Source organism: Hemitrygon akajei, chromosome 16 (genome assembly GCF_048418815.1).
Source record: "Hemitrygon akajei chromosome 16, sHemAka1.3, whole genome shotgun sequence".
Classification (NCBI taxonomy): Eukaryota; Metazoa; Chordata; class Chondrichthyes; order Myliobatiformes; family Dasyatidae; genus Hemitrygon; species Hemitrygon akajei.
In genome coordinates, this window is record NC_133139.1 from 6,803,879 (window position 1) to 6,818,634 (window position 14,756).

Here is a 14,756-nt window from a genome sequence, read left to right on the forward strand (position 1 = left end):
TATCCTGTGATTAGGCCAGTGTTAAATTGGTGGGATGCTGGGCAGCATGGCCTGAAGGGTTTATTCTGCACTCTCTCTCTAAAATAAAAATTATCTGTGTAATAATCCGTGTAAGTCCTAAGTCCAATGAAAACAAGAGATGTCAATATTTAATTTGTAATGTTTAGTCATACCAGTTTTATTAAAATTAAATTTAGAACATTCAGGATTCTTTGAATTCTCTCATCTCAGAAGCCCAGAAAATGTGAACTTTCACATTTGCAACCTGTGTTGATTGCATTTATTTAGGTTTTTTGTCACGATTAATTTAAGTTCAGAGGTGGAATTTAAAAATTAATGACATACATTATCAGCAAAATGATGAACGATGAAAGCAGAATTTGACATCCTGGGTTTCTGGAAGTAGCGACTTGCATACTGATGCCGATCAAAGAGCTTCTGGGCCCACTTCTCATCCGTTCCTCTAGGCATCTTCAAATTAAACACAAGTGTTAGACCATTAATTACGAACTGAAGAGCTATCAGTAACTCGAGAGAGGTCACAGCGTCCTGCTTGGTCAATCCGTGAAAGACCAGACAATGCTGGAAACACTCCGCAAACCAGTCAGCATCAAAAAAGACAAGACAGAGGTAAATGTTTCAAATCTCCTCGTCACTTCGCTTTGCAAAGCCATGCATCCAACTTCAAACCGACCACTGCTTGCTAGTTACAACAGGACACTGGTTCTTGTTTAAATATTCAAAGTAGCTTTATTATCAAAGTATATAAGCAGGATACAACTCTGAGATGAGTCCTCCCACAGACAGCCATGAAACCAAATCACCATGGAAGCCAAAGACACCAAACACCCAATGTGTGAAAAAACGAACAAATCACACAAACAGCAAAACGCAAACAAATAACTCACAGAATATTAAACATCACCGCAGATTCCTCAAATTGGTCTAGTTTCAGTTCAGTTCAGTGCTGTGTGCTTTACTGACTCCAGCCCACGGAACTAGTTTGCACCGAAGCACACCCCAATCAAAAATTGCACAAAGTAGCAAATAAAATGTAACCAGAATCCAGAAACAAGCAAAATGAACCACAGAGTCCTCCAAAAATGAGTCCACAGGCAACCAACTCTTGCAGCATGGGACCCAACACTCCAACACCTTCCTCCAGTTAAAAGCTTAACTTGTTAAAAGTTTAACTTTATCACTGACCACACACACACACACACACACACACACACACACACACACACACACACACACACACACACACACACACACACACACACACACACACACACACACACACACACACACACACACACACACACACACACACACACACACACACACACACACACACACACACACACACACACACACACACACACACACACACACACACACACACACACACACACACACACACACACACCTCAACACTTAAACCGGCAACTATAAAGGGGACTTAATAATTGTTACTCCAGATTTAATGCATCACAAAAAAAACAATAAATATAAGTACACAACATAGTTTATATACATAGACTGATTGTATATCCATAAGGCATCTGTAGATCAGGTGACTCACAGGAAATGATAAGGTAGTGGTGGTTGGGGGTGTGGTAGGTGGGTTAGTGGGTGGAGGTGTTGATCAGCCTCACTGTTTGGGGAAAGTAACTATTTTTGAGTCTGGTGGTCCTGATGTGGATGCTACGTAGCCTCCTCCCTGATGGGAGTGGGACAGACAGTCCACGAGCAGGGTGGGTGGGATCTTTCATGATGGCCCTTTTCTGTATAAATGTCATTACTGCATTTTATTTCCAATACATAAAGGATTACATTTTTTACAACTCACTAAGCTGGCAATCAGTTCATTCCAATTAGCTTGTGTAAGCCAGAGACAGAAGTGGTAACGCTGCACATTGCTATCTTCAGCTTCTGGTTCAGAACAGTGAGAAATACAGCTCCTCGGAAGGAAGCTATCAGCTATCAAGTCCACTTGCAGCATTAGTACATTCACCTTCACTGCAGATTCAGCTGGGGTAAAGTTTAGTACATTCACCTTCACTGCAGATTCAGCCGGGGTAAAGTTTAGTACATTCACCTTCACTGCAGATTCAGCCGGGGTAAAGTTTAGTACATTCACCTTCACTGCAGATTCAGCCGGGGTAAAGTTTAGTACAATTCACCTTCACTGCAGATTCAGCCGGGGTAAAGTTTAGTACATTCACCTTCACTGCAGATTCAGCCGGGGTAAAGTTTAGTACATTCACCTTCACTGCAGATTCAGCCGGGGTAAAGTTTAGTACAATTCACCTTCACTGCAGATTCAGCCGGGGTAAAGTTTAATACATTCACCTTCACTGCAGATTCAGCCGGGGTAAAGTTTAGTACATTCACCTTCACTGCAGATTCAGCCGGAGTAAAGTTTAGTACATTCACCTTCACTGCAGATTCAGCCGGGGTAAAGTTTAGTACAATTCACCTTCACTGCAGTTTCAGCCGGGGTAAAGTTTAATACACTCACCTTCACTGCAGATTCAGCCTGGGTAAAGTTTAATACATTCACCTTCACTGCAGATTCAGCCGGGGTAAAGTTTAGTACATTCACCTTCACTGCAGATTCAGCCGGAGTAAAGTTTAGTACATTCACCTTCACTGCAGATTCAGCCGGGGTAAAGTTTAGTACAATTCACCTTCACTGCAGTTTCAGCCGGGGTAAAGTTTAATACACTCACCTTCACTGCAGATTCAGCCTGGGTAAAGTTTAAACATTCTTACATTGTTGTATTGTATGTGTCTGGACTTGAACACCAGGTTCAGGGACAGTTGTCACCATACAACCACAAGGCTCATGAACCGGTGTGGATAATTTCACTCACCTCAACACGGAACAGAATCCACAACCTACGGACTCACTTTCAAGGACTTTACAACGTATGTTCTCCATATTGTTTGTACATTTATTATTACTTAACAGTTTGTCCCGCACCAAGTTCAGGAACAGGTATCACCCAACAAACATCAGACTCTAGTTTGAGACACTTGTTGATACCATGGACTCTGACTTGTGAGGTCAAGAGAGTGGAACTACCCCAGCGCGCCAGCTTTTCCTCCTGCACAGGTCCCCTGTCATCGTCAGACCCAGTGGACAAGCACCACCATCAGCCCCCGAACCGATGTGGATAACTTCAATAACCACTGATAGAATCAGAACCAATTCTACACCAACTCAGTCACTCTTCAAAGTTCAAAGTAAATTTAAAAGAATATTTGCAACTATCATTTGCACCCCACAGAATGTTGCCAATTATCACCAACGCCATCTTGATATATATATTCTCAATATTATCACTGCAGTCATTTTAAAATATATTCTCAATACAACTTTAATTGCACAATTTGCATTTTGCTCATTGCTGGTCAATCTGTTATGCATGATGTTTTTTCATGAAAATCTATTGCATTTCCTTTTTCCTCCACCCCCCCCCCACCTATTAAAGCATGAAAGAAAATGAATCTCAGGGTGGTACATGTCAACACATACGTACATACTTCAACAATGAGTTTGCTTTGAACCTCCAAGAGGTCTCCAGGTTGCTTTGCAAGCAAGGGCTGTTGAATACCCCAAGGTATGACTTGTTCAACCCCAGCCCCAAGAGTCCTTGTACACGCGGACCACGCAGTGACACAGGATGGTCTTCCGATCAGTACTATTTGAAGCAAAGGAGATTATTCCAGATGGCCTCCACTTATGAATACATTGAGGAAATAATTGCTCCAAATTATTCATGCTCGTCACTTCATCTTTTTGCTCTTTCTATAGTTTCTAAAAGCTTCTCAATCATCTAACTTCCCAATAATTTTTGCTCTATTATATGCCCTCTCTTTAGCTTTTATGTTGCCTTTGACTTTTCTTGTTAGCCAATGTTGTGTCATCTTTCCTTTAGAAAACTTCTTCCTCTTTGGGATGTATATATCCTGCACCTTCCGAATTGCTTCCAGAAATTCCAGCCATTGCTGCTCTGCCGTCATCCCTGCCAGTGTTCTTTTCCAATCAATTCTGGCCAGCTCCTCTCTCAAGCCTCTGTAATTCCCTTGGCTCCACTGTAATACTGATACATCTGACTTTAGCTTCTTCTCAAATTTCAGGATGAATTTGATCATATTATGATCACTTGCCGGCAAGGGTTCTTTTACCTCAAGCTCTCCAATTGATTCTGGTTCATTACACAACACCCAATTCCAAATAGCTGATCCCCTAGTGGGCTCGACCACAAGCTGCTCTAAAAAGCCATCTCATAGGCACTCTAAAAATTCCCCCTCGTGGAATCCAGCACCAACCTGATTTTCCCAATCTACCTGTATATTGAGGTCCCCCACGACTATTGTAACATTGCCCTTTTGGCGTGCATTTTCTATCTCCCGTTGTAAGTTGTAGGCCATATGCTTACTACTGTTTGGAGGTCTGCATACAACAGTCAGTGTCTTTTTATCCTTGCAGTTCCTTGGCTTAATCCGCAATGATTCAACACCTTCCAACCCTAAATCACCTCTTTTTAATGACCTGATTTCATTTTCTACCAACAGAGCAAAGCCACCCCCTCTGCTTTCCTGTCTGTCCTTTCGATACAATGTGCATCCTTGGACATTAAGCCCTCATCTACAAATCTTCTCTTAGCTGTGATTCAGTGATGCCTACAACATTGTATCTACCATTCTGCAACTGTGCTGTGTTCAACTACCTTATTCCATATACTGCATGCATTCCGATACAACATCTTCAGCCCTGTATTCACACTTTTCAATTCTGTCGCACAATGCTCAACCTTTTGATTCCCAACTTTGTCTGAAGTCTTACCAACATCTGCCTCCACAACCTCCCCACTAACAGCCCTGGCAGTCTAGCTTCCATCCCTCTGCAACTCTAGTTTAAACCCCACCATGCAGCATTAACAACCCTTCCCGCTAGGTTATCAATTTCCCCTCCAGTTCAGTTGCAAACCATCTCTTCTCTCCTGGAAGTGAGCCCAATAATCCAAAAATTTTATGCCCTCCCTCCTACACCAACTCCTTAACCATGTATTAAACTGTACAATCTTCCTACTTCTGGCCTCACTAGCACGTGGCATAGGTAGCAATCCTGAGATCACAGCCCTAGAGGTCCTGGCCTTTAACTTAGCACCCAACTCCCTGAACTCCCTATGTGGAACCTCGTCACACATCCTACCCATGTCATTGGTACCTACGTGGAACACAACTTCTGGCTGTTCACCCTCCCACTTCAGAATGCCGAGGACTCCGATCTGAGACACCCCGGACCCTAGCACCCAGGAGGAAACATACCATCCAGGAATCTCGCTCGCACCCACAGAAACTTCTGTCCATTCCCATAACTAACGAATCTCCTATTCCCACAACATGTCCCTTCTAACCCCTTCCCTGAGTATCAGAGGCTGAGTCGGCGCTAGAGCCCCGATCACCGACTTTCCTCGTTCAGTTATCCCCCTGACAGTATCCAAAGTGATAAACCTATTGTTGAGGGGGGTGGCCACAGGAGTACTCGGCACTGGCTCTTTCCCCTTTCCCTGACCTGCCTGTCACCCAGTTTTCTGTGTCCTGCACCTTGAGTGAAACCGCTTCTCTATATATCCTATCTATCACCCCTTCAGTCACGCGAATGATCCAGTTCCAGCTCCAACTCCTTAACACAGCTTGTTAGAAGCTGCAGCTGGATGCACTTTTCGCAGCTGTAGTCGTCAGGGTCACTGGAGGTCTCCCTGCCTTCCCACATCCCGCAGGAGAAGTATTTCACTATCCTGCCTGTCATCTCTACTGTCCTACCTCAGCAAATATAAAGAGAATGAAAAAAATCTTGTTTTTCTTTCCTTAGCTTTCTCTGAGTGAAGCCTCGAAAAGCGAAAGCCTTAGATCACCACTCTGACTCTGACCACTCAGATGACAGCTGCTGTGACGATGATCACTGCGCCTACCCGTCTTCCTTTGATTTGCTCTTAAACCTTAACGCTGATTAGCCACTGCCGCAAACCACTCCTTCCTTTTATCCTCGGGCAGTGGAGCTGAGTGAACTCACCTCCTCTCCTAACTTCTGATGTCCGGACTGGCCACTAGTGAAAGCTCTATAAACAGGCCTCATCACAGAGACAGAGAGAGGCACAGACTTCCAGGAGTTCACAATGAACAAAATAGTACAGAACTATTATTGGGTTTCCTGGTAGGTAACTTTTTGTAAATATTAGTAACATTCTTTTCATTGTTTTCCCTAATTTTTAAAGGTTTTTTTTGATGCACCTAATAAACACCCTTGCATTAAAGTGCTAAGCAACTCCAGCCATTTTCTCCACCCCCTGTGGTCATAGCCCATGTATCTAACATGGGTATTCACAGTAAATACAAAGGATCACTATAGAAACAATTTTTTAAAAATGTACACAAAGTTAAACAGCCAATGATAAAAAAATAAATTGTACAAATACAAAAGAAAAAATTAAACAACAATAATAAATAAATAAATAAATAAATATTGAGAATGCGAGTTGTAGAGTCCTTGAAGTGAATCCATAGGTTGTGGAATCAGTTCAGAGCTAAGGAGAGTGAAATTATCAATGCTGATTCAGGAGACTGATGGGTTGAGAGTTTGTTGAGGAAATTAATTTGCTAAGGAAATTCAATTAAATTTGGTCACCAATAAATTGGATATGGATGTTGAAGTGACTAAATGGTACCTACATTCATGAATACGGGAAGAACTGATTGCTACCAGTGCGATCAAGTCTTACAAAGAACAATAGTCACCACCTTTTTTGGACATACACACAGAAAGTCAATTACAAAGTTAAGAAAAAGTCAATCTTGTGTGTCTTAGCAATTCCCATGAAAATGCCAGAGACAGTCTCTTTTTTGCCCACAACATAGAGAGACAGGTTATTAAACATCCTTGAGACTATGATAGATTATTGCGCAAAGCCGAGAACCCAGACCAAATGCTGAATCTTTATTGATAAGTAGACAATTCATTAAATTCTTAGATCCAGTAAGTTATGAAAATACAGGAGTATAATTTGTTTTATATGTTAGTACCTGACAGGTAAAAGAAAACCAGACACTTTTTTTAATTGTCAGAAACTTGACAGCCCACAGGGTCCTCCCTACAATTTATGAACCACACTGACTCCATCTTGCTTACGCAGCTGTGTAATGCACTAAGGCCAACACTACGCATATTGCTAATTAAAGGTGCAGGGTGCTAACAATTCAGATATTTTAACCTCTTGTTCAGAATTTCCTTCCACAGCATTAGTAACTGTTGTGGGCACTGTGGGGCGGAAACACTTACCCTACATTCTTCGTCCAGAAGATCCAAGATACCAAGCTTTGCTTCAATGATATCAATACAAGGTTGGTTGTCATGATAATCAATTAATTTCCATGATAATCCTTCAGTCACGTATTCTTCCTGCTCCAGTTTGAACATGTGCTGGAAGGAAGAAGCACATTTTCACGATTAAACCATGCATTCAGTGGTCACTTTATTACACACACCTGCATACCTGCTCACTATTGCAACTATCTAATCAGCCAATCATGTGGCAGCAGCCCAACACATAAAAGCATGCAGACATGGTCAAGAGGTTCAGTTGTTGTTCAGACCAAACTTCAGAATGGGGAAGAAATGTGATCTAAGTGACTTTGACTGTAGAATGACTGTTAGTGCCAACAGGAGGTGATTTGACTACCGTAGATTTCGCACTACAGAGCGCACCTGATTAAAAGCCGCTGGCTCTAATTTTAGAAAGAAAATCAATTTTGTACTTGTACAAGCCGCACCGGATTTTCGGCCGCAGGTGTCCCACGTTGTAATATGAGATATTTACACAGAAAGATATTACACGTGAGGATTTTTTAACTTTTAATTAAATCCATATGGTAACATAAACAAATACATATTGCAAATGCTTTTTTTCGAACCGTGCCTGTAACGTGGCTACTTTTAAATATACGTTGCGTATACTTTTTTACTGAACAACATTCCAATATCTCCTAACGACTGTTAAAAAATATATATACTGCAGCCTACCAGGAAAAGTTATTGATCGCCTTTAACTTAAAAGCAGCGTTCGCTCAGATCTAATGCCGCTCGCCCCCACCTTCCCGTTTATCGCAAACCGGTATTTCCCACAAGACGCGGCGAAACCGGGTGTGACGTCATAGCATCCCGCGATGTAGTACAGAAAACAAATATAGTTAAAACACTTCTAACTTTAACTAGAAATTACTAACAAATGAATTACTAAGCGAAAATATTATAAACTAAATAACTGCCATAAAGGCAGCACAATGCTTTTCTTCGAGTGTTTTCCATGTTGATGAGGGTGAGTACAAATGACTGATTTACAATAATTTAATTGTGGAAGTGCGCTTGATTTATCGTACAATTTCATTGGACCTCTGTGAACTACTCATCAATTTTATTGGTCTACTGTTACGAGGCAAAATGTTTTTGGCGGCATGAAAAAAAATCATGCATTAGCCGCACCGTAGTAAAGGCCGCAGTGTTCAAAGCTGTTCAAAATGTGGGGAAAAAAGTAGCGGCTTATAATCCGACATCTACGGTACTTCAGATCTCCTGGGATTTTCATGCACACAGTCTCAAGTTTACAGAGAATGGTGTGAAAAAAAAAACTCATGAGTGGCAGTCCTGCGGCCGAAAAAAACCTTGTTATTGAGAGAGGTTAGAGGAGAACGGCCAGACTGGTTCAAGCCAACAGGAAGGTGACAGTAACTCAAATTACCACACGGTGTAAGAGTGGTGTGCCGAAGCATGTGAAATCTGGAAGTGGACGGGCTACAGCAGCAGAAGACCACGAACATACGCCCAGTGGCCACTGTATTAGGTACAGGAGATACTGAATAAAGTGACTGCCAGATCTAGTCACGCGTGGGAAAGTCTATTCACTGGCAATGTCCTCCACGTTGCATAAAGCCAAACTGTTTGTGAAAGACACATCACCACAAACAGAAGCACGCCTAGGCCATCCAGCCCCTCGAAGCTATTCTGCCACGTAATGAAATTGCGGTTGAATCATTATTGGGTGTGTTGCTTGTTAACACAAACAACACACTTCACTGTATGTTTCAATGTACATGTGATGAATAAAATCGGAATAACCCTAAAAACTGAGGCAGTACGTTCTGGGAAGTTAAGTAGGGATAGGACGTCTCCAGTAAACAGTAGTGTGCCAAGGAATGCCCATGAACAGCGGGACCTTGGATGTGGCAAGACAGGTGGAGGGTTAGTGAGGGCATCACATCTCATGTTGTTGGGCACAGTATATCAAAACTGAGAAGTCTCACTAAGGGCCCCTTCACCCTGGATATGCCTTGTTCTCATTGCTACCGTCAAGGAGGTGGTAAAGGAGCCCGAAGATACACAGTGATCACTTCAGCAACAGCTTCTTCCTCACCGCCATCAGACTTCCGAATGTACATCGAATCCATGAATACTACCTCGCTTGTTGCACTGCTTAATTTAAATTTATGCACTTCTTATTGTAATTTATAGTTTTTTAAAAAATGTATTGCAATGCACTGCTGCCACAAAACAACAGATTTCATGAGTACACCAGTGACAAAAACCAGATTCTGATTTATAGCAGAATACATGAGGTATGCACCAGGTAGACAGATAGATGATCCACTTCCACTGTAGGGCAGCACAGTCAAGAGGGCGTAAATTTTAAAAAGGTGAGGGACAGAATTTTGAAGGGGATTTGAGGGGAAGGTTTTTTCTCCACACAGGGTGACTGATATCTGAATCTCACTCCCAGAATCAGATATAATCAGTACATTTTGGAGACATTTAAATATATTGGAGGAGTAACACCTCATCTCAACAGGCTAGCCTCCAACCTGACAACATGAACACTGATTTCTCCCACCAACCTCCCCCACCCCCTTGCTCTTTTTCCATTCCCCATTCTGGCTCCCCTCTTGCCCCTTCTCCTCACTTTTCCATTACCTCCCTCTAGTGCCCCTCCCAAGTAGTGCAAAAAGAGATCAAAAAAATGCGTTAGTGTTCATTGTCCATTCAGAAATCTGACGGTAGAAAGGGAAGCTATTCCTACAACACTGTGTGTGTCTTCAGGCTCCTGTACCTCCCCCCTGATGGCAGTAATCAGAAGAGGGCATATTCTAGGTGATGGGGCCAGTTCTGGAGATCCCAAGGGAATTCTGTACACTACAGTGTATCACACAGCCACCTAGTGGTTCCCAAAAGAATTATTTTTAGTTCATCTTATTTAGAGATAAAGTGTTGAACAGGCCCTTCCAGCCCAACAAACCACACCACCCAGCAACCCACCTATGTAACGCTAGCCTAATCACAGGACAATTTACAATGACTGATTCACCTACCAATCAGTATGGATTTGGACTGTGAAGGGAAACTGGATTACCCACAGGAAACCCCCACACAAGAATATACAAACTCCTTACAGTTGGCTGCGGCATTGAACTCTGAACTCCGACACCCCACGGTGCAATAGTGTCACAGCTAACCACTACATTGCCACGGCGCCCCATTATCTTGAAGCGATACTAGTTACTTAGTTGAAACAATCCCAACTCATTTTACAAAAAAATAAAATAAATACCTTTGGCCTCAATTTGAAGAGATTTGTTCACAAATCATATCAACTTAAACTCAAATTCTTACTTAAAATAATTTCATACCACATCAAAACAAAACCAGGTGCTAAAAATATTCAAGCAGTTCCCAGAGACAAATACCACCTTCCTCTGCACTTGTGTGCAATAAAGGAAAAGCCTCAACTAGATAAGACACAAGTGCCTTAGAACGATATTTATTAATTTGAGATACAGCACAGAACAGGTCCTTCCAACTCTTTGAGCCACGCCACCCAACAACCCCTGATTCAATCCTAGTCTACAGTACGTCTTTGGACTGTGGGAGGAAACCTGAGCACCCGGAGGAAACCCATGAGGGAGAACGTACCAACTCCTTACAGGCAGCGGCGGGAATTGAACCCAGGTCGCTGGTACTGTAAAGGGTTGCGTTAACTTTAAAAGCCCTCTTTGTAGATTGCTTACCAAATTAAATTGTTGCTGTAGTTTTTCATTTGCATAATTAATGCAAAACTGCTCAAAACTGTTCCTTTCAAACGTTTCAAACCTAAAAAGGAGGAATTAAAGAATATGAACAACAAGCACATTTTTAAAGCTGATGTTGGTGTAAAGAGCAAGGCCTTAGTCTTACCCATAAATATCCAGCAGGCCGATAAAGGCATGCCGTTTAGAGGAGGACCCGAGTGCTTTATTGATCTGATTGACAATCCAGTGGAAATGTTGCCCATAAATATGTTTGGCAAGGGCATCCCTGGAGCAGGTGGCCTGCTGTACTGTCATGCATTTGATGAAGGTTTCATTCAGCGTAGTCAGCTTGCGGTGACAAAGCCAATGAGCCATTTGGTCTCGCTCCAGTCCGAGTATCTCACAGAATCGATGGAGATGTTTATCATTTGACTGCCAACGTTTAAAACAAACCATTCTGGTCACCAGAATTTCACATTAATAACAGGGTGAATGCAAAATGTTACAGTTCATTTCCAAATGTACCCCATCCACACTGGTTCAAAGCTCAAAGCAAAATTTTCAAGGTGCATACACGTCCCTGAGATTAACTTTCTTACAGACACTCACAGTAAAGAAATACAATAGAATCAATGAAAAGCTACACACAGAGACTGACCAAAGTGCAGAAGGCAAGCTGTTGAATTACAAATAAAAATAATAATAAATGAATACTGAGAAGATGAGTTGTAGAGTCCTTGAAAGAGAGAGTGTGATGGACTGGGCTGAATGCACTACCTGCTGTAGGATTTTCCATTAGTGTTCATACGCAAGGCTGTGAAGCAACAGTCACGATGCACTGTGCATCTATAGAACCAAGGTACTTCTACAGAAGCCACCTCCACTGTTCAAAACCCCCCTCACCACTTAAAACAGTTTAATACAAGCTAGTCAGCTCTTAAAAACTGCAGAGTTTAACAAACAAAATCCCAACACCTCTAAACAATAATAGAAAGCTTGCATCCAACTCAACAATTTTGCTACTTGTAAACTTCATTTTAACTCCACTGAGGACAGTCCCAAACCCGGATGTGAAAGTTGGGCACGGGGGTGGCAAACCCATCCCATAAAGCCCAGAGCTACAGAAATGTCAACAGAAGCTCCAAAGACCTGGTGGAGGTGGAGGAAAGAGATCTTTGAAGATGTGCAGCATCTGATCTGGGACAGAGAATCGGGCAAGCTGTTCTGCTGTCAGCAGCCTTGCCCCTGTGGGGGTGATGGAACTTCAACTCAACTTCATTTTGGTTGCCTGAAAGTGGAGTACTTGGGTTGTAAATAATGGAATTCTTGGCAAGTACTAGTTTTCTCAATGTTATGTAGGTGTAAAGAGTAATTGTGACAAAAAACAGGATGAATGATTTCAGTACAGCTCTCGGCAATAATAATTTAAATCAAAGAATTAAAAGAATGGAGCACATGGACTATCAAAATTATACTTGGCAGAGTGCTACATGAATATTCAAGGACTGCTGACGTACTATATTACAGTGATTATTCCCATAGTCCATAATGGAGAAAAACGACAAAGAGCCAAGAGCCTGGCATGTGGGGTGCTTGGCTCAATGGAATAGCGCTGACCTGGAGGATGGATAGGAAATAAAATTTGAAATGTAAAAAGGGAAACATGTTATGTTATTTATTTATTGAGATACGGCACAGAGTAGGCCCCTCCGAGCCGCACGGCCCAACAGCCCTCGACAAAACCCCAGCCTAATCACCGGACAATTTACAATGACCAATTAACCTACTAACTGGTACATCTTTGAACTGTGGGAGGAAACCGGAGCATCTGGAGGAAACCCAGTGGTCACAAGGAGAATGTACAAATGCAGGAATTGAACCTGGGTCACTGGACCTGGGTCACTGGATCTCTAAGTGTTGTGTCAACTACGACACTACGAATGCTGCCCCATGTTCCACTTGTTCACAGGGCAAAAGAAAATGAAGTGTGCACACTGCTTACCGTACCTGTTAAGCTCAAGGATTTGACCACAACTGTACTTAACAGTCAAGAACAGTTGTAGTCCAATCCCAGGCTGAACAGTTAAGCATGGGATTATGACAACAACTGTACTAAAGAGCAATACATTAGGGACTCTTAGAGGTTTACATAGACAGATAAATGTATAAAATGGAGGGATGCGAACATTGTTTAGGCAGAGGTCACTAGTTTAGTTGGCCATTTGATTGCCAATTAAAACTGTGGGCCCAAGGGCCTATTCCTGTGCTGTACTGTTCTGTGTTCTAAACTACTGAGCATGGGTTATGGAATCTGATATGGGGTGGGGGGTGGGGGGGAAATCTCCACTCAGAGGGTGATGAGAGTGTGGAATGAGCTGCCAGTGGAAGTGTTGAATGTGGGTTTGATTGCAACATTTAAGAGAAGTTTCGTAGTTATACGGATGGAGGGCTGTGGTCCGGGTGCAGGTCAATGGGACTAGTCAGCAAAACAGGCTAGCACAGACTAGACAGGCCAAAGGGCTGTTTTGGGGCCATTGTGTTCTGTGACTATGATAACTGTTGGGGCTTGGTTTTTTGGAAAAACTTTGTAACAGGAGAGCAGAGATCAAATTCACCAACATCTGCAGTTTGGAACAAAAAAAAACAGGAGTAGACTTAACCCATAAAATTAAAGAATGGGTTTTATTACTTTGAAGTAGCTTTAGATCAAAGGAAGGGATTTGTGTTAACTTTGTTATTACTGAAAAAGTCTAAAGTAAAAACCAGCTTTAATAACAGTGGATTATCTCAGATTCAAAACCTCAAAATGCTTCACAACCAGTGCTTTCTGAAGTGGAGATCAGTATGTGGTAAAAATCATGACCTTCTCAGCAAACAAATGACTGATCAAATATCGTAGTTTTACGGAAAAAGTTTGGATAATATCCGTAGCAAAAGATACAGGCATTCAAACAACAAAAATTTAAAAGACAAGTGCTTAATTGTGAAGATGGTAAGCACAACACTCACATTAACGAAACACCGATCACCATCGCGATCATTTGACTGGAAGGTTATATTTCCCAGATGAAGGATGGAAGCTATAATTTGAAATATTTCCATTTGAAAAGTCTCAGAGAAACCTGAAAACATGCACAAATAAACATCATTCAAGCAGCTTTCCTCATTTTAATATAGAAGCATTGATCAATAAACTATTAGCTGCTAACATCTCTGGGATCACCAGCCAATCACTTTAGTAAAAAATTAGGACCAATATTCAAAATGTTAGATAACATTTTCAAAACTGAATCTTGACCATGACTGCAGTAATGAAAAGTTCCAATTCACATATTTGCAATCATTATAACCATAAACTGGCTGTTTAATAAACTGACCAGCAAAATAAATGCAAAGGGAATCACAAGATAATACTGCAACTGTACAAAACCCTGGTTAAACCACATTTGGAATATTATGCTCAATTCTAGCTGCCTCATTACAAGGAGGATATGGAAGCTTTAGAGAGGGTGTAGAGGAGACTTACTGGGACTGCCTGGATTAGAGAGCGTGTCTTATGAGGATAGGCTTTGAGTGAGCTCGGACTTTTCTCTTTGGAGGGAAGGGGCACCTGAGGTGACCTGGTTGTG

The 14,756-nt window shown here is 41.9% G+C and overlaps 1 protein-coding gene across 1 annotated transcript in view; it reads right to left on the bottom strand.

The window, feature by feature from the left end:
- LOC140740315 (unconventional myosin-Vb-like) overlaps positions 1-14,756 on the bottom strand; it is a 189,383-nt gene that overhangs the window by 90,606 nt on the left and 84,021 nt on the right. The window contains exons 13-17 of the mRNA XM_073069469.1: positions 14,137-14,249; positions 11,294-11,559; positions 11,128-11,209; positions 7,355-7,495; positions 346-471 (exon numbers count right to left, since the gene is read on the bottom strand). Of these exons, the coding sequence (XP_072925570.1) occupies positions 346-471; positions 7,355-7,495; positions 11,128-11,209; positions 11,294-11,559; positions 14,137-14,249 (728 nt within the window). The remainder of the gene's footprint in view (positions 1-345; positions 472-7,354; positions 7,496-11,127; positions 11,210-11,293; positions 11,560-14,136; positions 14,250-14,756) is intronic.